The 26,573-nt window shown below is 48.7% G+C and overlaps 7 protein-coding genes across 7 annotated transcripts; 4 read left to right on the top strand and 3 right to left on the bottom strand.

Moving 5' to 3' along the window:
• Positions 1–2,224: 2,224 nt before the first annotated feature.
• On the top strand, positions 2,225–4,084 carry BKA67DRAFT_594282 (uncharacterized protein; the record flags this gene model as incomplete). Its single annotated transcript, XM_046105034.1, has 7 exons — positions 2,225–2,326; positions 2,357–2,497; positions 2,567–2,665; positions 2,709–2,889; positions 2,940–3,100; positions 3,185–3,640; positions 3,683–4,084. 7 exons carry the CDS (start codon positions 2,225–2,227, stop codon positions 4,082–4,084), a joined length of 1,542 nt encoding a protein of 513 aa, XP_045955433.1.
• An 849-nt stretch (positions 4,085–4,933) lies between these two features.
• BKA67DRAFT_576312 (glycoside hydrolase family 11 protein) lies at positions 4,934–5,942 on the top strand. Its single transcript, XM_046103563.1, has one exon. It carries the CDS (start codon positions 5,260–5,262, stop codon positions 5,692–5,694), a length of 435 nt encoding a protein of 144 aa, XP_045955432.1. The 5' UTR covers positions 4,934–5,259; the 3' UTR covers positions 5,695–5,942.
• Positions 5,943–6,412: 470 nt separating this feature from the next.
• BKA67DRAFT_576308 (Metallo-dependent phosphatase-like protein) lies at positions 6,413–8,994 on the top strand. The gene is made up of 4 exons (XM_046103562.1): positions 6,413–6,782; positions 6,854–7,696; positions 7,746–8,272; positions 8,331–8,994. The coding sequence occupies exons 1-4, from the start codon at positions 6,768–6,770 to the stop codon at positions 8,614–8,616; spliced, it is 1,671 nt and encodes a 556-aa protein (XP_045955431.1). The 5' UTR covers positions 6,413–6,767; the 3' UTR covers positions 8,617–8,994.
• A 358-nt stretch (positions 8,995–9,352) lies between these two features.
• On the bottom strand, positions 9,353–10,063 carry BKA67DRAFT_661863 (Nitroreductase-like protein; the record flags this gene model as incomplete). Its single annotated transcript, XM_046107897.1, has 2 exons — positions 9,353–9,670; positions 9,758–10,063. 2 exons carry the CDS (start codon positions 10,061–10,063, stop codon positions 9,353–9,355), a joined length of 624 nt encoding a protein of 207 aa, XP_045955430.1.
• A 3,198-nt stretch (positions 10,064–13,261) lies between these two features.
• Positions 13,262–15,112, bottom strand: BKA67DRAFT_661862 (riboflavin synthase domain-like protein; the record flags this gene model as incomplete). Its single annotated transcript, XM_046107896.1, has 1 exon — positions 13,262–15,112. The coding sequence occupies one exon, from the start codon at positions 15,110–15,112 to the stop codon at positions 13,262–13,264; it is 1,851 nt and encodes a 616-aa protein (XP_045955429.1).
• Positions 15,113–18,347: 3,235 nt separating this feature from the next.
• BKA67DRAFT_576298 (uncharacterized protein) lies at positions 18,348–19,087 on the bottom strand. The gene has a single exon (XM_046103561.1). The coding sequence runs from the start codon at positions 18,960–18,962 to the stop codon at positions 18,732–18,734; it is 231 nt and encodes a 76-aa protein (XP_045955428.1). The 5' UTR covers positions 18,963–19,087; the 3' UTR covers positions 18,348–18,731.
• A 2,620-nt stretch (positions 19,088–21,707) lies between these two features.
• BKA67DRAFT_538929 (uncharacterized protein) lies at positions 21,708–23,012 on the top strand (the record flags this gene model as incomplete). The annotated part of the gene is made up of 4 exons (XM_046100550.1): positions 21,708–21,791; positions 21,905–22,216; positions 22,292–22,407; positions 22,511–23,012. The coding sequence occupies 4 exons, from the start codon at positions 21,708–21,710 to the stop codon at positions 23,010–23,012; spliced, it is 1,014 nt and encodes a 337-aa protein (XP_045955427.1).
• Positions 23,013–26,573: the final 3,561 nt, after the last annotated feature.

Genomic DNA, 26,573 nt, shown 5'->3' with positions numbered 1-26,573 from the left:
CTGATCCAGAGTCCTCGACTGAGACGTTTTAGAAGAAAAAGCGTGCACAATTTCAACGTCCACACGAAACCTGGTACGGAACCCCAACAAACCAAGAACCATTTGGGGCCTCTTGAATATGTCGCTGTAATTTCTGGTTGATTGGTGACTAAGTCATATCTGTCCTGGTGAGTTATGTTGGGCACTTTATTGTGCCCATTCCAAGCTACTCCGCAGCGCAGCATTTTCCATGGCTGTCAGTATGGCCTTATAATTGCTTACAAAGGCTACTATAGTCAGATAATAATCTCTATCTAAGCCCTTGGTACCTCTCACTCTGATGCGGACGATCATTCGCGTCAAGAGAATCAATGCACAAAATCCATACTCAACCCAGGTCTCAATGATGTTACTGAGCATTACTGGATCTATTGTGAAAGCTGGACCTATAGTTTCCGTATAGGTGACGACGTTTAACGCTATGAACGATATGGCACAAGAAACGATGATATGATCAATTAAGAAACCCGCGTATAAAGGTGGCTCTTTACTCAAATAAAGGGTGTGCTTTCGATGGAAAATGTTGAAGTAAGCATATTAAGTGTTTGCTTGCGAGGCGCTCGACTGTCTATGGGAGTAAGGGGGGCGTGATCCGTGTCAATGAACCGTTGTCGACTCTTGTAATCCTTGTAACAACCGTTGTGCTTGCCCATGTACCATGCACATGGAAATGAGGACAAGATGATAGAGCATATAACTCATGTTTCATAAATTGCCGGAAGTCCTCACCAGGTGTTGTACAATATACCTCCCCCTTCTAATATTTCTATCTTGGGTCTACCGTTCCACCCTGATTGGTTCCTTATCATATTCCCGTAGTCATGGCTGTACTGAACGGGGCGGCCTTCATTACTAGTCAGTTCGTGATCGGAATTCTATGATAGCCCAGGGGCGGTGCTACGCCGTTTCTCAATCATTACCAGTTCTATTTTACCCTCCAAACAAGGGCTGTATTCCAATCGAACCTTTGCATAAGTCGAGTCAATATCTCGGTTGAGACTCTTCAGGCGGTGGACTTCAACAGGGGTTGAAATATGATGCTCACATTCGTTTTATTTTTCTATTAATTACAGGCACTATGCATTCACAATGTGTCTCCATGGCCACCCCTAATGGTGACCCCGTCGGCCGTTGTACCCAGTTTGGCACCTGGTGAGCACCAGATTTCACGGCTACAACGGTATATAAATGAACTTTACTGATGTAACACATAATAACTTTACAAGTCAAGTCATAAGACTCTAATTACGAGCGCACAGCCACTACTAGTTGCTATGGGGAGCGGGGGTAGGGGTAATGGGTAGCCACTGACACAGCGGCAAATTTTTGTGCTACATAAATTGCGTGAACTTCGATGCACCGCTTGCCTCGCGTTAAAAGTACTACCTATCTACGTGCGTTGCTGTTCTGGGATTTGGTTGATGCACCCCTATCCACGCCATGAAGCTTATCGCTGTTACTATGATTAATGTGAAAGGCTGCTTGCTAATATGGCACCCTCTAAGGCGACTTCGGTATGTGACCATTCACAAAGCGAATGGCACCTCTAGAGTGGTAGCCAGGCTCGGTAACGTTCAATCATTGGTAGACCATGATCATCATTGGTTGATTGAACGAGCTGCTTGCGCACTTGCATATTTGTGAGCTGACAGCTCCGACCTACCAAACTCCAGTATGTTCTCTCGATGATATAACCAATGATTGAGTGCTGCCAAGCAAGTATGTAGCACTGTGCTGTACCAGAAGTGTAACACCATGCATGCTGCTCCTTTGTCAGCTATGACTAACCGGGCGAGTTCTTTACAGTGTTTCTAGCAGCACTGTCTTGGGTAGTTACGGAACAAACGTGTAGTGCTATATATGAGATGAGGCTGTCAATATACCTAGCTCAGCGTTGTATAATATTGTCATTTTTTCCAACGATCAATTAAGCACAATACTTTGACAGCTTTGCTGCATATGTAACATCATGGCGTATTCTTCTATTTATGATGATAACCATCGCGAAACCCAACCGGTGATCACATATGCTTCCCTTGAAGATGGGTATAATCGTCATCAACCTACTCAGCACAGCCATGTAGATCCCCCGGAGACCCTGCCCCAAACCAGCTGGGATGGGCAGAGAGGCTCCACTACGACTGTATACCATCAAGTCAACCCTCACTGGAACAGTGCGATACCGATGACGTCGTTGCATCAAGGAGGATGGAGTGGCAGCACAGCAACAGCCGATACAGCCCAGGAGCAGCCGCCTCAAAGTCCAGGAAATAAATCATTTAACCAGGTGTCGCGTTCGTCAAGTAAAGGTTCATAGACCCCCGAGGTCACCACTATCGTCCTCGCCTTCGCGGCTGTCGGGGGAATTATGGGAGTGCTCGCGCACTTCAACAACCGCTCGTTGTCAGACTGGCCGTACTACGTCACGCTGAACGCACTGATCGCCTTGCTGGCAGCTGTGGCGATAGCAACCATGAGCATCTCCTTACAAAATGGGATATCTCAATTGGAATGAATTCACTTCAAGGAATCGAGAGCACCGTTAGCTGATATGGAGGCATTCGATGAAGCTAGTCGGGGGACGTGGGGTGCCCTCAAGCTTCTGGCCACCGCTCGCGGAGGGCACGTCCATTGCGTTGCTTCCTACCCGAGTAGATATTAACACGTAGACGTCTAGTTTCCTTGGTTCATTCGCGGCCGTCATTATCATCTTCACCCTTGCTCTCGGGCCTTTTGCTCAGCAGATTGTCACATATCGAACCAGATCAGTCATGATTGAGAGCTTTGGAAGCGCGACAGTTGCCCGCGCAGTGAATTACACTGCTGCGCTGCCGGGAAAAACCACACCTAGTACGTTCTTGTGTGCAGCCAAGGATAGGATGCCGCTGAAACCTTGATAGCTGGCTATGTTCCCATTCTGTCTCTCGAATCAGCTGTGTACAACGGCTTGTTCGCGGAGTACGGCGGACCAAAAGCAGCGTTGAAATTTGAGTACCAGACGGGCAATTACAGATGGCCATCCTTCGAAACTGTGGGTGTCTGCCATGAGTATGTTGACCCTGTACATCAGTAGATACTGCGCCAATGAATACGCGGACGAAGGGTGTGGGTGGGAAATTCCTCAAGGGGCGAAACTGAACGATAGGTCGACGTATTCAGCATGACACCCCTGATACCTTCGGCAAACGGCGAAATGCCTCATTCGACCATCATAAAACTGATCTTCATGGGAACGGAGGCAAAGAACGGGCGTGTGGGAGAACTAAAGCCCCGGGCTCAGCTGTGTGCGCTTTCGGCTTATCTACAGACTATAGACGCAACAGTCGTCAATGGCGTGTTGAGCGAAAATGTGACGACTCGCGTTGTTAACCAGACCGTTGTCAATATGACCAAGCAAGAGGAGGACGCGGACCTTGCCGCATATATCACAGGCGCGGACAACACAACCTACCCGGTCGGGAAAGAAGCCATATTTGGTATGCGCGGATGGTTCTCCTCTATTTCCGCTCCTGGATCTGCCGTCCGAACAGCGACTAATTTCAGCCGTACGATCACTGACAACTCTGTGGTCGTGAACCTCACAGTGGGCATCTCGAGCAGCGTCACGTTCTTCGACTCGGACATCGTCACCGCCTTCTATTAGAACTACCATCAGTATCAAAACGATGACGGCATAGATATGTTGATGACTGATATGGCCACTTCGATGACTGTGGCGTTCCGATCTTTCATGGGTGCGGTGCCGGTCTCGGGACAAGCCATCTCGACGGAGTCGTTTGTCCACGTCCGCTGGGGCTTTGCTGTCCTCCCTATCGTCGTTGTGGCGGCGGCGGCGCTGTTTCTGATGGCAGCGATTTACCGCACCCGTCAATCTGATACCAAGCTTCTAAAGAGCAGTGCTCTCGCCATGTTGCTCAATGGCTTGGACGAGGATGTCAGGTCGCAATTTAGAACAGTCGCTAGTCTCGAGAACAAGAAGAGACAGGCAAGGGCTGTTATGGTCCAGCTGGATGAAAGTAATGGTGAGAGTCTACTGAGGGGTTAAACATGCAAAGATGTAACATTAGATTGAAAGAAACGGGACCAAGCTCAAGGAACTATATAAATTCAATCCTGTCTCTCGGATTGCAGATTGAAATAACCAAATGTACCCGCGAATGTAACAGCGATGCTTCTTGAGAAAAGAATATTTTATCATGATGAACCAGTCTCTCGCCTGACAACTCTCGCGTCGTTGTACTAGGCATGAATTCTGGCCTGTTTATCTTCTTCAATGCATCAGGCCACACCCTCTATAATCCCGGCTGTGTATCTTCAGAGGACTCCCAAGTAAGTTTGTGTTATGTCCCATCTTCACTGACGCGGTAAAAGAACCCCCCCCCCTTTTCATTCCGTCTTGTCATATTAGGATTCGGACATTCGCCAGTTCTCTATTGTCCTGATATCCTTCTTCTGTTCCGCATGCCAACAGCAACCGGTCATGCATCGTCCGCTGGATTCCGTAAAAGTATTTCCGTGGGGTTTCGGTAGTTGAGATGTGGAGGGTATGTAGACCGCCAAGGCTGGGAAGTGCTCAGCCGACAGTCTCCGGGGCTGCGAGAGAAGAAATGATCCTTGCCTTTTCAACCAATGAAAATTGGTTTGCAATTAATATGATCGAACCTTCCTCGGATTGATCCAATCATATTGTGTGGAGGCGAGGGGATACCCAGGGGGCCCCATATTGATCAACAACCTTCTCTAGGAGGTCGTTCAGGCTAAAGTACGCTCTATCCAGGATTATAGCAAACAGAAGCCCTTTGCATGTTATTTATAAATCAGGCAGGTGACCTACACCTTACCAGCCTGGTGACCACCATGCATTATACCTTCAACTTTTGATCACATACAATGCTCTCGTTCATATTTGCAACTTTATTTCTCTTTTCAGGAGTGCTATCGGCTCCAGGAGACTTCCTTCCCGAGGGTGCTCTCAGCTCCGATGCAGTGCAGGCTAATTACTATTGGTCTTTCTGGCAGGAGGGAAGCGGCAGCCATAACTGCAATAATGGAGCTGGAGGCTCGTACACTGCGAAATGGTCGGGTGGCGGTGGTTTCGTATGTGGAAAGGGATGGAGCCCGGGTGGATCAAGGTCAGTCCTTACCACGTCAACTTTGCTCTACTTCAGCTCTGGCGTGCTTCCAATTTGTATGTCAAAGACAGTCTATGACTGACAACTCATGGAACCCCTTTGCAGGACCGTTACATACAGCGGGACCTACGTCCCCACAGGGCCAGGCTACCTCTCTATCTACGGCTGGACGCGCAACCCGCTGATAGAGTACTACATCGTCGATGCGCACGGCGACCTGTCGCCCGGCGAGCCCTGGACGTCCAAGGGCAACTTCACGTTCGAGGAGGGAACGTACCAGCTATACACCAGCACGCGCGTCAACAAGCCCAGCATCATCGGCACCGCCACGTTCCAGCAGTTCTGGAGTGTACGTACCGAGCAGAGGGTCGGCGGCACGATCACCACTGGCAAGCACTTTGATGCCTGGGCCAAGGCTGGTATGAGGCTGGGAGGACATGACTACATGATTCTGGCGACGGAGGGATATACGGCGACCGGGGGAAGCGGGAGTAGTGGTAATGCTAGCATCACTTTGGGGTAAAGCAGGTAAGCGGTTAAGGTGTCGACTTTATAGGCGGTGTGCTACTGAAAAACCTCGGCCGTTATTTGTAACAGATTTTGAGCTTGCATCTCAGCAAATTCTTTCATGTGAGGTCTTAATGCAGATCGATCCACCATCGGCTCATATGTAGATATTATCTTGGTATAAGGTCCAGAACCCTGGGATTGGACGCATGTACTGGAGTTCTTGTTCAGAATAAAGCTTGGGTTTTACATGGTTGTAAGATGATGTGGAAAAAAGGAGCAAGGCCGAACTTGAATGATTCACCCCACGGAGGAGATGTCTTGCCCGCAACAACTCCAACTGCGGCACGACAGGACATTGGCTAATCCAGCAGTTGCGCGTCTTGGCATATGTGCAGTACGTTGAGGTTAAAACCAGGCGCGTAAACTCTCTTTGAACAAACTTATTCATGGTCCCTCTGGAAGAGAGAGAGGGAGAGAGAGAGAGAGATTTGTAGGTATATGAAAGAAAGAAAAAAACGAAAGAAAAAAACACAAATTTGTTTATAACCTAGATATTATATACAACTAGAACTAATATATGTTGCACAACATGTAAACATATAAATATATACAACAGGCTTATCCCTATCAAGTAAGGCTGATGTAACCGATAAGGCTAAGGGTCAATGAGGCAAAATGCCAATCTTGGCAGGGATGCGCTGTCTGTCTCCTTACCCCAGATCAGCAGGCGACGGGACTGCTACCGCTAATAGGAAGAGGAGCTGGCAACCTTGCTAACCTACCAAGTTACCCTGGAGGTAGCATCTGAGAACAGAAGCGCCCGTCCTTCAACTCTCTCTTTACCTTTCTATCAATTCATGTCTGCTTGACAGAACCCACTACACAACAGCTACCTGACAATCTCTGCAGAGAAGGCTGGCTGCATTTTATACATGGGCAAAAATGCCACATTGCGCGTCGAATCGGGAATCACCTCCGACATCTGCCAATTGCCTGGTCCAGAAGCCCAGCTCTCAAGTCTGTAGCTATTCCGGGGATTTGTCTACCCTGCCCTCCCCGGCAATCTGATCGCTGTATAGCTTCACCATGACGCGACGCATCGTAAGCCTCCTTCCCCTCCATGCGCCGCTGCTTCCACCTCGAGGTACTCATGCGCCGTCCCATGGCTACAGGTCCGGACCATCACCCAGCTCAGCGCTGCTGCGTTCTTCACGTTCCTCATCGTCTTTCTCCTCGATCGCAACTTTCGGTTTATACCCAATGCGATTCACGAATACATGCCCCAGCACCATGCCGGGCTCGTCATCACAGACTTGACCATCACGAAATGTTCCACCGTCAACCTGTTCTCCTCCTGCAAGCTCGATTCGGACAAGTGGCAGCGCGTCGAGAAGGACTTGTATCTCGGGAAGGGATGGGTATCGAGCGCGTATCTTCATGTGCGAAGGCTGAAGGAGGAGGACCTCACGTCTGACGACAAGGTGGTCATGGACGTCACCGTCGGCCGACTCGACCCTACAAAATCAAGCAAGCCTCCCACGGATCAGAAATGGGAGTCACGGGGTTTCGGTTTGTGGGTTTTGCGCTCTTCAAAGATCCACGCCAGCGATTCCAAGGAAGCAGTCACTGCCGTGGACGTGCTGTTCGGCGACGATGCAGTGGAAGCCCGGCACGCATGGCAGGTCAGGGGTACACCTCTGTTGCTGGACACCAACAGGGCAATACCTGCAGCTCACATCACCGTCCGAAGGGGCCCTCACGTTGAGCCGCACAAGCCGCAGCCCCGCGTCAACGAGAACGGCAGATTCAAGATCATGCAGCTGGCGGATCTCCACTTGAGTACCGGTGTGGGCCACTGCCGCGACGCTGTACCAGATGAATACAACGGCGGGCAGTGCGTGGCCGATCCGCGGACTTTGGATTTCGTCACAAAGCTGATCGAAGAGGAAAAGCCAGACCTGGTAGTACTGAGTGGTGACCAGGTCAATGGGGACACTGCACCTGACGCGCAATCCGTAAGCTCCCAGAAATTGACAAGGTAAAGCACTTGCACTGACTCTCTAGGCCATTTACAAATACGCCCAAATACTCATCCAGCACAAAATTCCGTACGTGTCCATATTTGGCAATCACGACGACGAGGGAGCTCTGTCAAGAGCCTCTCAGATGGCCCTCATCGAGCAGCTACCCTATTCACTGTCCAGGGCCGGGCCTGATGATATTGACGGCGTGGGCAACTACTACGTTGAGGTGCTTGCGCGAGGCAGTTCAACACATTCTGCGCTCACGATTTACCTGCTGGATTCTCATTCATATTCACCCGACGAGAGGCAATGGCAAGGTTACGACTGGATCAAGAACAACCAGATTGAATGGTTCAGGCAGACCTCGGCAGGCCTCAAGAAGAGCCATAAACAGTACACCCATGTCCACATGGATATTGCTTTTATCCACATCCCGCTACCGGAATACCGCATCCCTGAAAATTTCAAGGTGGGAGAATGGCGAGAGGGTGTGACAGCACCAACATACAACTCCGGCTTCCGTGACGCCTTGGTTGAGCAAGGTGTCGTGATGGTAAGCTGCGGACAGTAAGTTTCGTGATATGGTGAATCCAGCGCAAGGAACCGTTACTGATTGGTATTTTAGCGATCATGCAAACGAATACTGCATGCTGTCCGCGGACGAGGTCGAGGGGGAGCAAAAGCCTAAACTCTGGATGTGCTACGGCGGCGGAGCTGGATTTGGAGGCTACGGCGGCTACCATGACTTTATCCGCCGTGTGCGCTTCTTCGATTTGGATATGAATGTCGGCCGTATCACGACATACAAACGTATGGAGTACAATCAGACGGACATCCGTATTGATGAACAGATCATTGTCGACAACGGCCACGCGCTGGCGCCGCCAGTCATTGAAGAATCCGCGTCTTGACAGCATTACGAGATAGGAAGATATAGTGCAAACCACCGAGTTGGATATCGTGTCAAAAGAGAAAGCAAGGTGGCCTTTCCCCGATACGTCAACCTTAGTGGACGTTTGTTTTTGGATGATTTACAAACAACATGGGCCTTGGCGTCAAATGGGGAGGATCTAACGAGCGTGCATTGCATAAAAGGCCAGGAACGAATATTAGCATTCTGGATCTGTAAGATAGGCGCACTGGAAACTGCACATAAAAGCAATTGCATTGAAGTCCTCCAATCATGGCCCTGTTTGTGTCGACCACTTCCGCCTTGGGGTTTCCATCGAAAAACACCCCAAGCTTAACACCCAGCAGCTCCCGTATATGTCAGCGGCTACTGCAATGTCGGCCGCATCAAGATGCAGGTGTTGGCTGCACAAAAGCTGGCTGGGGGTGCCATGTGCTTGGAAGGGCAACATCCAAATCATACATAATCAGCAACGATCTGTTGCGAGTCGTGCGTCATTCATTCAAACTGTTCCGCTTGGCGTAGTCTTGATTTAGTTTCTTCTTGTATCATATTATGTACGATTTCATTTAACCGACGATCTATGTCTGAGCGCAGAGCGCAGAACAACTCTGGTCTTTCTAAGTCTACTTTCGCATGGTATTTTGTATCACAAAAAGCGCTGAACTCCAGTTCCCATGCCGTTCTCTTCGGTCTTTTTTTTTTTCCTTCTTTTTTTTTCTTATGTTTCTCTTCCTCTAAGCGCCGAAGACCTTGACGCGCTCCTCGACGGGGATGAAGCTCTTCTCGCCGGCGGGGGCGGTCTTGCCGCCGAAGACGAGCTGGGCGTTGAGCTTCCAGCTGCTGGGGACGTCCCACTGGGCCGCGACCTTCTGGTCGATGACGGGGCTGTAGTGCTGCAGGTTGGCGCCGAGGCCCTCGGCCTCGAGCGCAACCCAGAGCGTGTGCTGGAGCATGCCGTCGGACTGGGCCGCCCAGCCAGGGAATTTGTCGGCGTACGCTGGGTAGTCGGACTGCTGCTTCTTGACGGTCTCGGATTCTTCAAAGAAGAGGATCTGTCCGGGGGAAGTTAAGTGTTAGCTTTCTGATGGTTATCGTCACCCGGCGGCATCTTGGATACCAAAGAGGAATGAGAGACGTACAGAGCCGGCGGAGGCCTTGAACATGTTCAGCTTGTCGCCGGTGGGCTTCCAGTTCGCCTCGGGGACAATGCCCTTGAGGACCTCGGCGGTGATGTCCCAGAGCCTCTCGTGGTCGTCGCCGAACAGGACGACGACGCGGGTGGACTGGGCGTTGAAGGAGCTGGGGACGTGGAGAGTGGCCTGCTTGACGATGTCGACGATGCGCTCCTTGGAGATGGTCAAGTCCTTGGACAGGGGGTAGTGGGAGCGGCGGTTCTTGATCAGCTCGATGAGCGAGTCGGCCGAGACGGGAGTGGAGGAAGACATGGCTGCTACGGGTGTGTATGGGATAGCTGGAGATCGAGAGAATGCTTTGGGAACGATTGTAGTTCGTGGAGAGGTATGCCTGAGAGATTGTCTGATCACAGAGGAAAAGGTTCTTATGGTGGATGGGCGCAACATCGTGGACTTTATATATAACAGGCTGGGCGTATGGAGTGGTATACTACTTGTCGCACGGGTATGCTGGTGGGCCTACGCAGCTTCAGAAGGAGGGGTCACGAATCGCAATAGAGGGGCGATTCAGGCAATTCTGGCGCTGCATATACGGATCCGTAGAAGTTGGCGAGTTGTTATGGAAAAGTATCGAAATATTCGAGCGTACGAACCCACATTGCGCCGGCATGGTGCCATTAAAACAAGGTCCCGCGTCTGCGAAGACCCCACAACGTGTTTGATCTGGCTTACTGAGATCTTATGAAAGCAACTCGTCGCGGGACGGATTGTGATGGAGCGCTTGTGCCTGGCTCGCAGGCTGGCGCTGTCATGATTGTTGATTGCTGAGATAATCCTCGCTAATCAACATTTAGAGCACGCAATGCTGCGCTCGGGAAGCCTCGCGCTAGCCCTATAGAGAGAAGCTCTTTCTGATGCGGGTCGAAATGTGGGACGTGGAGGATTGGGGCAGTGAGGGTCGGCACTCTGTGTTGTAGCGGTATGATTTCACGTCTTCTTCAACCACGGAGATGGCTCTCGCTCACGAGGTGAGTTTCTCTTGACCTTGTGCGGCAGTCTCGAGCATGCCAGAGTCCATTCTTCTTCGCTTCACATAGTATATCATGCAGGCTCGGTCTGCAGTCCCGTCATTTAGCAGGGCCCATGTAAGTGGTATAGTTGTCACAACCTTATTTCTTGCTCTATCCTTGGCACCCCGGCACGAGCATCAGTATTCCGACGTAGTTGCGTTGCGACTGTCCGGCGTTCTGACTTCATCAGTGGCGAGAAACGGAGCCCCGCATCTCTGCTCGGGCGTGGCCCGGAACCTTCCATGAAATAGGAAGTCGCTGTCCGGGAGGCGGATGATCATAAACTCGACTTAGTGTTACCAAGTGGAAGATGCTAGAATATACTCGGAATATAAGAAATCAATTTTGTGAGCGCGCTTCCCAGAAGCATTGTAACATGTTAGAGTGTCTCGGTGATTATGATCGACTGGTTTCTACAAGTGACTAAGTCTGCAAGCCTCGCGCAAGGCACACTTCTCCGCCATCAATTTTAGGGATCAGTAACGGAGATAATAGCAGCTCACAACATCTTTAAGTTCAGATCCGACATCCGTTGTTTTATTAGTAGCCTTTTTGACCGTCACCATAGAGGAAATTCGGGCTTCAACTCACCATCGAAAAGTGCAGACCATACCTTGTGGTGGGGAGAAGGGGATACCGTTAGATGGCTTCGCCAACAACCAATCAAGCTGAGTGTGTCTCTATCAGCTCAGGGAAGAAGCGAAACAGCACTGAGAAGCAGACGGCAGTGGACTATAATAGATCCGGATTCACGAACAAAGCAACATCCAGCGACATTGAGGGGTCTGGCTGCCGCAGATATGACTCGTCAGCTGATACAGTAGAAGCATCAGGTTGTGGGGCTAAAGCAGAACGATATCGAGCAAGCATGCCTGATTGCATCGATACAATCGCTTTCAAAAGAAAAGAAAAACATATATGGAGGTTGTAAAGCAGTAGGCGATCAGCACGCAGTTTCACGGGTCCAGGGGAGAATCCCGCCGCGCCTCGCCTCTGAAGCATATGATCTGTACCGTGCGGTACAGCTCTATTCATCGCCTCTCTCGCTTGAGCAATCTTCATATAGACGGGTTGGACACCTACAACGGAGGTGCTTGATTCGAGTCCTAGCTTGCTCTCGCGAGCCGTGAGGGACGATTCGACAATTGATCCTACGCCTGTGCTCGTATCATTGATAACCGCATTAGATAAATCGGGCATGGGGCCCAGATCTCAGGCCACACCTCCTCCCAAAACGCGTAACTGGAGAACCACATATTTAACTCTAGCAGAAAGGGCAGCTTGAGCGGTACTGAGTGGCGAGAGCATAGGATACCTGGATCAAGGTATCTCGATTTCCTGACCAGAGCGTGTATGTCTGGTCTAGACTATCCTATCGCCCATCGTCGCGCAGTCCAGCGCAATCACTTCTTGTGAGCTCAGAGACCCGAATGAGCTTCCCGAAAAGATGAGACACCCTGTCATGAGCGGGGATGTGACTTCAGGATATCATCAGTTGGATACACAATCGTATGTAGATGCCAAACAGTAATTTTGAGCGTTGGCACCAAATAGTCTGGCAGACTCAACACGTCTGGGAAAGCGGAGTTAGGACAGATTAGAGGGAGAATAAATACTACCCAGGACACGAGAAGACCAAAAAGGTTGTTGTTTGTCAGTCGTATTGATCTACAGTTCTTGTGCCCGCTTCTGTGTCTGTCGGCCTTGGCCAGTAGCCAGCCAACCGTCGTGAGTGCTCAGTTGCACGAGTCATGCGACCACAAGACATCCCAGCCCATCAGACCATACACTCCTGCACTCTGCCACATCCATGCAAAAGACGGCGCGCGATGTTACACGTGGACAAATAAGTCGGGATGTTAACACATCATCAAACCCCCCACCATATGGCAAAGTACAGCATTACTGGCACTTTTCACGGGCGAGTAGAAGGGTGACTCCACCACAACCCCGAGCCCGAGATGGTTTATGTCCGAGGCGGAGGTGTTTCACAGATTGGGACCGGGTGGGACGCCCGTGCCATACATATTACTTCTGAACCCCCACCGCACTCTGAAAAGACTGTCACCTCAGATGTTGTTGTCCATTTATGTACCCTATGGAAGATATATACAATCTCCAAAACGCCGCGGCAGTGTTGCCGATCCCTCGAAAATGCCACCATATGCCAGGACTTTTTTTTTTTTTCTTTTTGACGAGTCCCCGATGATGCATCTAATACGGCGAAAACTGACCTAAAAGAACCCCGAAAAGAACCCGGTCTCCAGCTTGCGCGAAACGCCAATCTAGTGCCACTCTCGTCTGCAACTAAAAAAGAAAAATCAAGGAAACAACGAACTGTCGTGAGCGAAATAACCCAACGGCCCCGAGGCACCAATGAGATGTATTGTCTTCCCGGCGCGAAGTGATCAACCACCACCTAAGCCAGGCAGCACAGAGCCTACCATGTCTCAGCGATGTACTGACCTACCTCCTTCTTGAGGTCCCAGAACCTTCGTGCCTCGTCTTGCTCGAGGTTGCCCTTCGCCATTGCGACTTTGACGAGCGCATCCTCGACGCCTTCGCCCATTCCCTTGGAGCTGCCACAGACGAAGACACGACCGTCGACGGAGTTGATGACGTACCAGACAAGGTCAGCCTGGTTGGAAACTTCTTCTTGCACATATCGGCCCTCACCGCTTCGGCTCTCGACGATGCGCTTCACGTCGCTCTCGTGCACACCCCATTCACCTTGGTATATCTCATCGACGAGGGAATCGCGAATGCCCTGGAGCACCCACACTTTGTTGGCACAGTTGGCGTTCTTTAATCTGCGTTGGACAAAGCCACGGAACGGAGCGATACCGACACCAGCCCCAATAAGAAGCATCGGGCCATCGGACACGAACTGCTTTGCTAACGGATTTGCCATCAGACCCTTGAACATGGGGATGTACATCTGAGGTGCGGGGTTGCCAGCACGCTGCAAAGCAGTGTACTTGCGGGACTGGCGCTCAAAGAAGCCGGAGCCAATGCCAGTTCTCTGGCCCTTTTGCCAATCGTTGGTTTCGTGGACTGTAACGGCAATCTCGATCAGACGGTGCTGCTTTCCATCCCGAACCTCAAAGTTCTCATGAGGGTCATTTGACAGAGAGTAGAAACGCGGCATAAGAGGCTGCAGAACAGAAAGAAGAAGATCCAGAGGGGGCTTGGCCGATGGGAAAGCGTGAAGCAGTTGGGCGAGCGACACATGAGGGCCGGTACGGAAGTCACAAAAGACGCCCTGGCCCTCACCTGCACACAGGAACATGAGAATCTTCTTCTCGTTCGCGTCATTGGCGTACTCGGCCAGTACTCTTAACAAGTGCTTAGTCGGCGGGTACGACTGAATGTCTGAGCACCAGGTAAGCAAGTCTCTGCGGGTAGTGACAAGCTCTCGTGCCTGTTCATCTCCCCAGACTGTGGGCCAACGTCCACTGGTGGTTTGAAGAAGGACTGGCTTGTCCCGGAGATATCTAGGAACTCCCAAAAGGTCGAGGACTTCGACCACCATTTCAGTATCGTTGGGAGCAGAGACACCAATGGCTCCACCGACCTTGAAGTCCAGGCCGTCTTCTTCCGGGTAATCGGTGATATCAAGATCAAAGTGATAAGTCCGCTTCTCCGCGCCGACCCTAGTCAACTCTCGGGTATTGTGGATCCTGGCTGGGAAGACGTTGTAGGGTGGGTGCGGCTGGACAAAGGAGGGCGGCTGAATCGAAGTGTCAAGGTCCTCCAGACCAAGTTTGGCGACGGTGTGATCGAGGTTGTTTGAGGCGTTTGCACTCTCACGCCCACTACTCACGGAAATAGCGGAATCGGTAGGTGAAGGTAGACGGTCTGATGTACGACGGACCGGCTTCAAGAAAGCAGTCTGCTGTGGCATTTCGGCGACATTGTTGAGAACCGTAGGAATCTCTCCGATCTTAAGACAGAGGCTCCGGAAGGCGTCGTTGTCGGGGTGAGGGACGTTCTCATATTCAAGGCCCTCCTTCTTCTGGCCCAACTTCATACAACAGCCGCCGCCACAGCACCTCTTGATGACTTCTGTTGTAGATTCGCCGGTAATTCGCTGAATATCGGCCACACTCTGAGAGATGAGCCTCGTCGAAGCTCGGCGCCGTCGGTGCGGCTCTTGTGGTTGTGGCAATTCATCTTGGTCTTCTGAGTCTTCCGAATATGTGAGAGAAGGTGCAACCGAGGGTGTGCCCGGTGTGCAAGGTGTGCAGTCGCGGACCGAGTCGGCGAGGATTTGTTCCATGCGTGTAGACATTTTTGTGGCGAATTTCCGTATGCGAAGAAAGTAAATGCAAATATGGAACCGTCGAATCCAAATAGAGAATTTACTAGTCTAGGTAGTGAGAAAGATGGGAAATGTGCTTGTCGTTACTGGGCGAATGTCATGACCGAACCACCTGGATGGGGGGCGCGTGTGTATGCAATGAGTTATGAGTGATGTGATATCAGCCCACGAGCCGAGGCCGATCCTTGGAAATTTGGGCAGTTTTTACAACAATGGCGAGTGGTAAATTGTCGGCAAGCACGTCGAATGACGTTGTCTCAAGAAACAAAGAGACTTCTCGAGCTGATTGGTGATGTGTGAGTAAGATGATTGAGTGGAGTGAACCTCAAGGTTGCTTCTTTGTGCTTCTTAACTCAAGAATTTCCAGATTGGAATTGCTGAGCAACACTGGCAACGCTGAATTGGTGGGCGGATTTGATCAGATAAGTCAAACGGCCTGTTCGGTCAGCGATGATGAATGTGGTTAAATAAATGGCCCCCCCTAATCAGATGGCACGGCATGGATGCTTGGTACGGTATGTAATATGTAGTAAGAGCCGGCTACAGCAAGGGTAGGTGCCGATGCGTCTTCGATTACCTCACTGCAGTGTGATTAGCGACTGATTACAGTGTATCTGTACTGCGGCTGTACGCCCCCCGATGGCAGGTCCCTGGAAGACTTTGGCTTTTCCGAGTGGAAAATCCCTGCAAGGTTAGCGTTGGCTCCATTTTGCCATGCGAGGCCTTCTGGGGTCCGGTCTCGCCGAGCCACAAACAATTGCGTGCCTGCCCTGGGACCCTCTTCCAGAGAAGCCAGACTCGAAATCTCGTTGCTCTCGGATCAACTATGAATATTGCGACTCTCACTTGTGGGCAAGGGAACATACGATCCGTGCCCTTATGCTGTACAAAGGCTATCTTATGCGCATTTGCTGAACCCCCTAATATACATGCTATTTGATGAGCAAGGGAAATGCAGCGGAAGGGGTTTGTTGGAGCAAACTTGAGGTCATTGAATGACACCAGCCTGCAGCGCAGATCGTCTTCAGCAGCATGAGGTACACGGAATAGCATCGCGCAATCATCTCAGAATCTCAATTACCTACTCTCTCAAATCTTCCAGGAGCCCAATGGATGGGCACAAGTACAGTAACACAACAATTTACCCGAAACATGCATTTCGGCAGAGTCCTCGGTTCAGTACGTACAACGCTTCCGTGAAGCAAACCAAGTAACTACGCGGTCAATTTGTTGAATACAGCGTTTGCGGCTAGGGTATACGTAGTGCCTGCGTGTCTGGGGTAACATTCCTCCCCTGACATGGGAAGAGCCAACGATGCCAACGCTGCCAACCAACTGTAGCATTGCTGAGAATTACTTGTACGACCCCAAGAGCAACCCTATATCGACGGATGTAAATAAACGCTACATCCACTGATTGGGTTGTGGCAATGGTCTCAACTGCAGGCCCCCATTCCTGAACACCTTGCATTGATTGTCGGTTGGCTGATGATCCACAAAATCAGCACATCATGATGCTATTCCCCATTTTCAAAAGTCGTCGGTAATGCCTCCCGGCCGCTACCGGAATACGCAAATTCCTCGGAGCTCCTCCTGCACCACTTCGCCAGCATTAGTGACCGGCTATCTTCCGAGAGTCCACGATACAAGCTTTGTAGAGTCTAATCCGAGTTGGCTGGTTCGCTCCCAACGTCTCAATGACTCCTCAGTAACATCCCAATAGTTACCACGTGCAGCTCTGTTCATGAGGGGTTGCTCCATCACGATGCGTCTGCACTAGCAAAACATGCAGCTCTGGCAGATGGCCCAGAAGGTTATCGACTCTGTGCTTATCCATTGGAATTGCAGTCGTTATCAATGCCTTGTTGCTTTTTTCCGATTGTGCGACCACGCTCATCGTTCTATTGACCGCCATTACCGCCAAGATGGACCTCATTTCGACATCACCCAATAGCCTCCTGGTTTTCAGGCGTGGCACTGATCATCAATGAATCTTATCAATTCCATCAGTGGGCACTGTGTTTCACAAATTTTATCAATCTCATCTAATCTTATGGACTCCGACACCGGACGGGGCTTTAAAAAGGCAAATTTCATGTAAGAATGTCACAAGCAAGAAGTCATCATTCTCAACGTATCCACATGGCGTAGCTCTCAGTCAGACAAGTTCGATCTGATAACTTTGATGCATCCCAACAGCTTGGTATGGCCTGCATCATTGGCCGACACCAACCAGCCGACAAACATCGCGTCGCATCGTGGGCCCCGTCTTCCTTGCGCATTAATCTCCCGCACACGTGATCGGCGACATAAAAGAAGTGGCTGTTATGGATAGGAATAGGTAATAACCTGACAATGCTAGGATGCCCCAGGACGCGTCCAACCTGCCTCCTGAAAATTGGGCACGTCTCTGTTACGCGACACTGATGATCAGATAAGATTGAACTGAGGCTAGAAAGGAAATCCCCTGTCCGTGCCAAGTCGCGTATATTCCGGACGTGTCAGTGAAACCCAACCCAACTTTCCCGCTATTGGTATGTAGTTACGAATTACATTCTGACAAGTGCCGCTTGCTCGAATTGCCTACTACCTTGATGGCCATTCTACAAGCCCTCGTTAAACTGGCTGAGGATGCGATGGACTTTTTAGACTTTGTAGTTCTATAGCATAACAGTATGTGTATTTAAAGTGAATGCAGTGGAATCTTCAGCCGTTCTGCTCCTCAATGTCCAAGCCTTTGCGGAAAACTTCATTGGTTGACGGGACCAAGTCCAGCATTCATTCAGCTTATTGAGTAAACAAGCCTCATATACCACTAACTTTCTTCGAAACACCTTGCCAGCCCCATTCATCTCACTTCATTGACCAATTGCTACTTTGTGGCCCAACAATAGTAGCTTCTGTCCTTATCGAGAAGAGTTGCTATCCTTGTCTTATTCTAGAAACCTGTAAGAGTTTCACACAGTGCGGCTGGCTCGCGAAGTCAAGAGCTACGTACCAGTAACTTATCCATATTCTGTTACCGCGATCGCAATTTCTTGCTGCTTCTACCTCTCCTGAGAACCGGAACTCTCGGGGGAAATCACTTCCTTGGCTGCTTGGCCGCGCCGAGACATCTGCTCCAAACAGCATAGGGGCCATATAGACGCTTGACACGAGCTTTTAATCCGCGGTCTTCACAGCTAAAAGGTTAAGTCGATGTGGGGCAATGTCCCATGACCGGAATGTCCTGCGGACATGGTTGTATCGTCGCCAGATGCCTGCAATGTAATTTCAGGCATCCCATGTCAGTGTGCTTGTCTCTACCAGAAATGATCTTCTCTTTCCAAGTAATCTACCGAGCCGGCGATACTTGAGTCTTCGGCGTTGCTTGGACCTTGGTCATAATCTCGTCGGGATTCCAAGAGAATTTCGATTCATCATCTATCATGCCACAAAGCATGCGATCGCAAACCCAAGTCATGCTAAGTCGTTCCGTCCTTCCTCGTCTTCTTCCATGGGGTGTTGACTAAGGGGAAAAGTTCATCATGATCTCGGCATTTGCGCAATCTTTGTTTCGTTTATGAATTATATCAGCCAAGCTGCAACGCTATCGCATCTCTATCATCATTACTTTTTTGGCCTTGCTTTTGGTTGTTAGTCCAAAATGTCCGTTTGTGGTGGACATAAAATTTGTATCGTATACCACTCTACTTTCCATCCGTTTGCATATGTCTAGGACGAAAACACGTCGGACCTCTGATTGCGTCTGCCAATGGGAGACCGAAGACTCCATGAAGGCTATCGGGGACATTTCGGGACGCGAGCGGTACTCAGTCATCCATAAACAGTCTCCAAAGAAACAAAATGAAGATATGTATCTGTCATCTTCAGGCTTCCCCCCAGATAAGCGGAAAACGGTGCCAAATATGGCGTCATATTTTAGTCCTTTGTTGAATCCTCATGACAATTCCTTTTTTCTTTTTTTTCCCTTTTATAACTTCGGTTCTTTTCGTAAAGTCGTCAAACAAATCGCTTCCGTAATGTTTAAGTGTCTCGATGATGGTTTCATGATGTCGTGAACGTACACTTCATTCGTGATAGGACATGCACTCACAAATTCGCCTATAAAATGACCATCTACATACGGCCATGGCGATGATGACTTCGGTGATGTCAGCACTGTCATGTTGAGAAAGTAGATCATTAATCTCGGCGATTAGATACAGTCATTGGTTGTATTCATGCATGCACGTTTAATACACTAAAAGTGCTGCCTTGAAATCTTTCCAAGTGCAACTATGTATTCCACCGACAACTGCGCCATGTGAGCCGGCGATTACGCGTTCTTGCAGAATCCATGCTCTTCGAAGTAGGATGCCTAGTAAAAGTATTGCATAGCAGCTAGTGGAGATTTTATTTTGCAAAGCTGTGTCGGGCTTTGTTAGCCATTCACTTTCTAGTCGAGACTGAACGTCTATAAAGTGGAAGGGGGATGTTCTTTTTCTTTTTCAACGCCCTCTAGACAGCATGAAAATGCTAATAAATGCAGCCGCCACGGATTTATTTTCTTTGTCAGCCTACAAAAGGACATTACGCGCCATTCCAAAGACCTCTATTATTATTGCAACTTGGTCGTTAAGTTCCTGCTAATCTTTCTGGTTGATACAGACAGCATCAATCCATAGCGTCCGTCTTCGTCTCTAGACGGAGGCTCTCTCGAGCAGTTTTTCAATTTGGAGTTATAAGAATTCTGTTTGGGCCAAATTGGCTTGGAATCGCTCCAACCTTTTTCTTCCATTCGTATGATGAAATCCGTTCTTTCTGAGAGCTCTAAATCACCGATTTCGACTTGAAATAACATCACCACGTAGGCCTGGGTGTAGTTCCAGGACGCGGATATGGCTTTGTTTACATTATGGAAAATATCGACATACCACTCTCTCGGTTGAATTATCCTAGTCTGTCTTCCTCGGGCGCTTTTATTGTTCGACCAAGTTGTAATTGCGTAACAGAGTAATGCCATAGCTGACTCGTGAATAGACGCTTGCGTGTTGATTTCGAGGCCGCCTTTACACTGCCACTCCTATAAGGCTGACATGACGTCTGGGAAGCCTTGCGGGCAAGATCGCCAAATAAAATGACTATTAAAATACGGGCTTTTGGCGTTTAGCCAACTGATTGTAATGCCGATTTGCCTGTAAATTACATTTCAGTAAGCAATTTCATCGCGCATTTTGGTTTATACACTTCTCTGTGATTTAGAAAGTGGATAGATTTTCTTACCAGAAGCATCATGTTCTCAATGCCATCCAACAACACAGCCACCCACGTCCCAGGGCAAGGAGTAGGCCCAGAGGTGGTCACTGTGCCAACCTCCCAGCCTGATTCACCGCCAGTGGCAAAGAAGTCCAAGCTCGGTTCGCTGAAGAAACTGTTGAAGTCGCCCGCAGTCGGTGTCTTCGAGAAGAACGTCTCTAAGGACAAGCAAGACTGGGGTACAGGCAATAAATTTGGAGACGGGCCGTACCGGCTGCTCGCGATGACCCCGGGTGCTGCTGACTACTACATCGCGAAAGGTGCGACAGGCGAACGACCTAGCTAGGACGACTACGGTCGAACAGAATTTCCATCGGCTGTCATGGTGTCTTGGTGCCAATTTGTTGCACAAAGTGTTTGGCGAGTGCGGTTATAAATGTTGCTGATGCACTCTGATAAGGGGGTCAACCTACAGCTGCCCGGGGCTGCCCAAGGTAGTTTAATGTCTCTCGACTCAGACTCGGCTCAGTCAATTCTTAGTCACGTGTCCTAAACAGCCCTGAGCTGCCATAAGCCAGATTTCATGAATAATTATGCACATTGTCGTTGTTTTCGGCCTCGTCTGCTGCCACGGTCAGGACACTTTTGTGCAGCCACGCTCCGCCTCCGACGGTTTGCAGCTGTAACTGTTGCATTTTCGATTGAGGCTTAGTGGTTACTACAACTACGGGTAGTATACCTGCCAAAATTTCGCTACCACCCCGTAATAGTTTTCTGTTTTCTGACTCCTCTAACCTAAGTTATTAACCCCCTTTTATTGTTATAGTTTAGTTTTAGTGGTCATGGTATCGTCCTTCGTTACCTAAGATTGGCAATGCCTCTTATTATTAATAGTTACGAGTTGGCTATAACTTGTGTTAATCAATTATAATCGTTGTAAAGTGCTTACAAATCTTGTCGATTATAAGGTAGGTGTTAGTGGTATTTGGGCTGTTAGGTCTGGTGCGATACGTCCATACTCTCGAAATGTATCACGAAAAAAAGATTCAGGGTACGGAGACATCCGTCAAAAGTCATGAGTCGCCCTACTTATATCTTGGCATTGGCGGTAGGTGTAGAGCTCCCAAGCTAGCTAAAGCTGGACCGGATAGAACTAGTTATACCTGATATTACGGATTAAGGCTCTCTTAGTTGTAGGTAGCAAAGGCAGCTATCTTGTACCAAGATATAAATGGGGCGACTTATGACTTTTGATAGCTGCCTCCGTATATGGTGGTGAATCGGCCAGGTAGTTCATTTCGATATAACTAACGATTAATACGGTTCTATGAATTGGGTTGGTGAGAAGTTAGAGGAGTTAGAAAAACGAAAATTATTACTAGGTCGCGGTGAAATTTTGCAGGTGGGTAGGGTAGGTCTAACAAGGGACTAAACCCGAAAAGCGAAAATGCAACAGATATAGTTGTGAACCGTCGTACCGCTGCGTGAGTTTGGTAAGCTAATTACACGGAAACAAATTTACAGCGCAATCCAATGGATGGTAACAGCAGCTGGAGTGCGCCTTGGTCCAGCAAAAATATTGCCGTCAACTCGCAAGGCTCGTCACCCCTATTCGGCTTGCCTAGAGAGATTTACGATGCCATTTACTATGAGTTATGGCAATCGGTTGGTGTAAGACATCATATCTTCTGGCACGAAAACCTCATAGAGCCACACCAAAGCCAGTACTGTTTGTGGTCTGGCATTACAGGCTTCAGTGTGGAGGACAGCCTGCAACTACAGCTTGAGCAAGTATGGGACGAACACGGATGCCCAAATACCCTGAATTGCGACAAGGTCTGTTGAGAATGTCTACGATCTCCTTGGCACGAACACTGGCCTTGTGAGGCACATCTGCTGGAAGCCTGCAAGATCACGGCCATAGAGAGTATCAAACCCGAAGGAGCGAAGTTTGACTGTCCATGCTTGGTTCGATCCACTCGGGTACAATACACGTACTTGACGATGATGCTATCTTGCAAACTGGTGTAAGTGCGAGACGGGTAGACGTCGTGGTCTGAAAGCTAAGTAGTTTCAGCTACGAGGAGTGTATCATTTCGATGTTTGAATCGACGTCTTTCGTCTTAATAGGCACAAAACCATTGAAATGCTCCTTGGCAAACGGGCAACAGGAGTGTTTCACAGACATATCAGACATCTAGAGTTGTCCGTGGTAAATGAGTTTACCTCTCGTATGCTATGCTGCACCAAACAAAACGATGAGCCGCACACGCCTTATGACTTCCTTTGGCTGAATTTAGCGGAGATGATAAACTGCCGCCAAATAGATATCTGGATTGTAGCGCGTCGGCACGCTGGCGCTCCCAACACATTGGGCAAGCATGTCTGCTTTACCAGCCTCAGCGCAAGTGAGCTTGAGAATATTTTCCTTAAGTTAGCAGATGCTATTCCACATTGCGAGGTCACAGTGACTTCGCCATTGGGAAAGGACATCAGTCCTGAGCAGGGCTTTGTGGACAATTTACAACTAGGTCAAGGCATTCATTTATGGAAGAGATACACGGGCGATAAGTTTCGATCGGCACCCGGCTTTCGTATTTTTCAAAAGCTTGATAGGTATATGGGAACATAGAACATATCAATCTTCAACAAATAATTCTTCAGAGATGGTCTAACATGGTCTTAATAAATCTACGGCTCCTGTTCCTACCAGAAGAGGTGGTACGATGCTTCGCTTCTCTTCATAAAGTCAGGACAGGATACTTTAAATGGAATAACACTGCACGAATCATCAAATTACCTGGCTTGAGAGGTATTGATGTAGCCCCTTAATGGACTATGGTCTGTAGTCCTGTTCGGCGACTATGATTTGTCACTAGTGAAGGACATTGTACTGGAGAGCAGGCCTTAAGGAGACCATTTAGGTCTATTTCTGTTTTGCTGCGTAAGCCTAGAACCTGGAGTTTGCCTTACCACCGGCATAGACATCTAGCCCTATTGATCGCTGTTAAAATTTATGCGGATTATTTTTCAAACTTCATGCAATGCTGAGCCAGTATGATCCAGTGAATTCACTCTTGAGGTCAAAAGATTCATTGAAGTGCATTATATAAAACTTGTTTTAACTTTGCCCTGTAGTAGCCAACTTAACCTTGCTTAGGTTCTAGTTGCTAGGACTGTAAGGAGTTCAATCTGGCGGCCATAGTAAGGCATCTTGTGCTCGTTTAACCACGAATGCGCTGATTTCTGCTGTGGCGAGGCTTAAGAGTATTTATACAGGCAATAATTTTCAGTGCCAAATATAGCTTACTTACTGTTCCGTCGTTTTCTCTTTTAAGCGGTGCGTAACGCTCTATAGATTCTCCACACTGCGTGAATGACTTCCTAGGTAGTCATTGTCATGATGGCTCGTGCACGGCCTCGTACACTCGTGCCCTAAACAGTATTAAAGGTAGGCGAAATGCTAACAGAGCCTTTCACACAACCTAGATAGCAAGCTGGCAAAGTGGCCAAATCGAATAGCTATATATGATAACTACTTTTGGACATTGGACACTTTTCCTTACCACGATATGGCCCTACACTAACCGGGTAAAAGTCTGTACACCCCCTACTAGCTAATTTCCCCATTATAACACAGATACGCGACGCGTCTTTTTGATATTATTACTTATCCCAACTGCAATTCATCATGGATATACGTGAATTTGGTCGCGTTATAAGCGGAAATCGCAGGTCTAACAGGTAATTTACTACAGAAGGCCGTATGGACATTTTGGGGTTGCGTGTAGCCGGTATTCCAAGGTCGAAAGTCATAGAGCTTGTGAAAGCAAAGAGCTGCGATATTGTAACCAAAATCTGCAACAACACCTTACAACGCAGCACTAGGAAATCAGCGTTTAGAAAGGGTACTTCTAGAAAGCTTAGCTGACAATCTAAACACCGGCTTGTTATTTTGGCCTGTAGGAATCCTCGATTAATGTATGCTGAGCTGAAGAAATAGCTGCACACCTGTGTGAGTGAGAAGGCACTCAAGAGAGCATTGGCGCGGAACCACCGAACGAAATGGTGTGCTGCGAAGAGAATCCAGCTCACTGAAGAATCGGCAAAGCAGAGGCTCGAGTCATGCTATAGATATAACACACCGGCCAAGATACGGGAGCTCTTACGAACACTGTTTTCGGACGAGTGTACAGCCTAGAATGATCCCGATAAGCTAGGCGCTTGGGTCTTCCGCCACTCGAATGAGAGGTATCGGGAGGATCTCGTAAATCTACAGGTTTGTATAAAGCCCAGGATTTCGATTGTGGTATGGGGGATGATTTGGTTGTGAGGAGATGAAGCTGGGGTAGCACCCTTACAGTTCTGTGAAGGAGATCCAGATGCACCACGTGGAGGAGTAACTGCAAAATCGCATCGATTAGTCCTCGAAGATGGCCTGCTTCCGCTCTACGAAGCTAGTAATCCATTTATGCAGGATATGGCGAAGATCCATACTTAAGGAGGGACATCAGAATGGCTGGAGAATCACGGAATATGGAATATAGTATAGCTAGCTAGCTTACAGCCTCGATCTTAACCCAATCGAGCACGTATAGAGGGCTTTTAAAGCCAAGATCCTTAAAGACGAGCCTCACTTTGCCGAAATGAAAGAGAACGTAGCCGACGAATCATGGGCTAGAGAGGTATTAAAGATGGCGTAGTTTAAAATAGGTTCAGGGTACGTGGCGGCACTTATTAAGTCTGTAGAGAAGCGGGTAAAAGTTGTGCGCAAAGCACGTGGCTGGCATACACACTATTAAATTTACTATATAATGCACTTATCCCCGTGTTAACTGAGTGTGGTTTGCCTTAGAAATTACATTTTAATGTGTTGTCACTATACGTGGCTGTGGGAATTTTATAGGGGAGGGGGGTGCACAGACTTTTGTCAGGTTAGTGTACTATGTTTTATCTTATATACCGTCCGATTCCGCCCGGGCCGATATTGGTCGCAAGTTATATTAGTAAGACTCGTTATTACTACACGTCGTTACTAGACTAGTATAAAAAGCTATTAATACGCATCGCTATTAGTAGAGCTCATTATAAAACTCATTTTAAAGCACGACTATTATAAATTATTAATTGCATTATAGTCTTTTAAGTCCGGTCAACTTTGAGTATTGCTAACATCGCACCTCTTCCCGCGCGTAGTGCGTTACTAAAAGGGTAGCGACGGCGAAAACCTGGGCTACTAACTTGGAAAGGCTAAATCTAGATGGTGTACCATTTATTAGTGAACGGATGCCGGAAGTAGTACAGAGCCAAAAAAAAAATTTTTTTTATGTTAATCGAGCTCCTTTGTAAATAACTTTGATGTTACCTAGTATATTATATAGAATTAAACTGTGCCGGCTCTGTCCGTAAATAACCCAGCTAGTTATGTATATTTATTCTTCGGGCAATACCCAGGTTAAGCTTGGACCAAGTTCAGGTTTAACCCTGTCAAGCTCAGGCTTAAAGCGGCGCAGCTCAGGTCTGGATTTGGCACCAAGGTCGCCATGGACAATCTACTTACGGAGCCATCCGTACGAGCTCTCTAATAAACCGCCTTACCGCAACACTTCTAAATACTAATTGTGGAAGGTAGTTGTACATATTACCGCAAGGACTTTAGTAAATTGTTGATAGGCAAAACCTAAACCTCTCATTAAGCTTCCAAGTAACTCACTCCTTCGCGGCGTTTGGACAAACGTTAAATCAACACGACACAATACGACGCGGTACGACATGATAATGGTGTTTGAAATCATGGCTGATCAGAGAAATCAAGAACCGACAAGTACGGCCTTGAATGTTCAAAGCATGCATTTCTCTAACTCGACCTTCGCTATGGATGAACGCTGTCTACTTTTGCTATTCAAATCCGCGTTTCCCCATACCGGCAATCGTCGTCCACCCCAAAAAGAGGGTATTTTTGCACCAACGCCCACATGATAGCTCTTCCCTCATCGTCGTTGATCATCTTCATAACTTGTTGGAGAAATTTCTCTTTTCTCTTTGCTGCTGCCGCCGTTGCCACCTTCTGAGATTTCCGTCAAGTCCTCCAAGTGACCGCCTGGGCCGCGGCGCGGTTCTTCTGGATCTTTTGCAATGAGGTCTTTCTCAGGTGCGAACGCGCCCTGCTGGCAACCCCGGTGATTTCCTCCTC

This window comes from Truncatella angustata, assembly GCF_020726525.1.
Source record: "Truncatella angustata strain MPI-SDFR-AT-0073 chromosome Unknown BKA67scaffold_7, whole genome shotgun sequence".
In the NCBI taxonomy this organism is placed as follows: Eukaryota; Fungi; Ascomycota; class Sordariomycetes; order Amphisphaeriales; family Sporocadaceae; genus Truncatella; species Truncatella angustata.
This window is presented reverse-complemented; position numbering and strand designations above follow the sequence as displayed.

Coding starts and splice junctions, on each gene's coding strand:
- BKA67DRAFT_576312 (XM_046103563.1), top strand. CDS start 5,260: ATGGAACCCCTTTGCAGGACCGTTACATACAGCGGGACCTACGTCCCC.
- BKA67DRAFT_576308 (XM_046103562.1), top strand. Junction 7,697..7,745: donor CTGCACCTGACGCGCAATCC/GTAAGCTCCCAG, acceptor CTGACTCTCTAG/GCCATTTACAAATACGCCCA. Junction 8,273..8,330: donor GTGATGGTAAGCTGCGGACA/GTAAGTTTCGTG, acceptor TTGGTATTTTAG/CGATCATGCAAACGAATACT.
- BKA67DRAFT_576298 (XM_046103561.1), bottom strand. CDS start 18,962: ATGACTGAGTACCGCTCGCGTCCCGAAATGTCCCCGATAGCCTTCATG.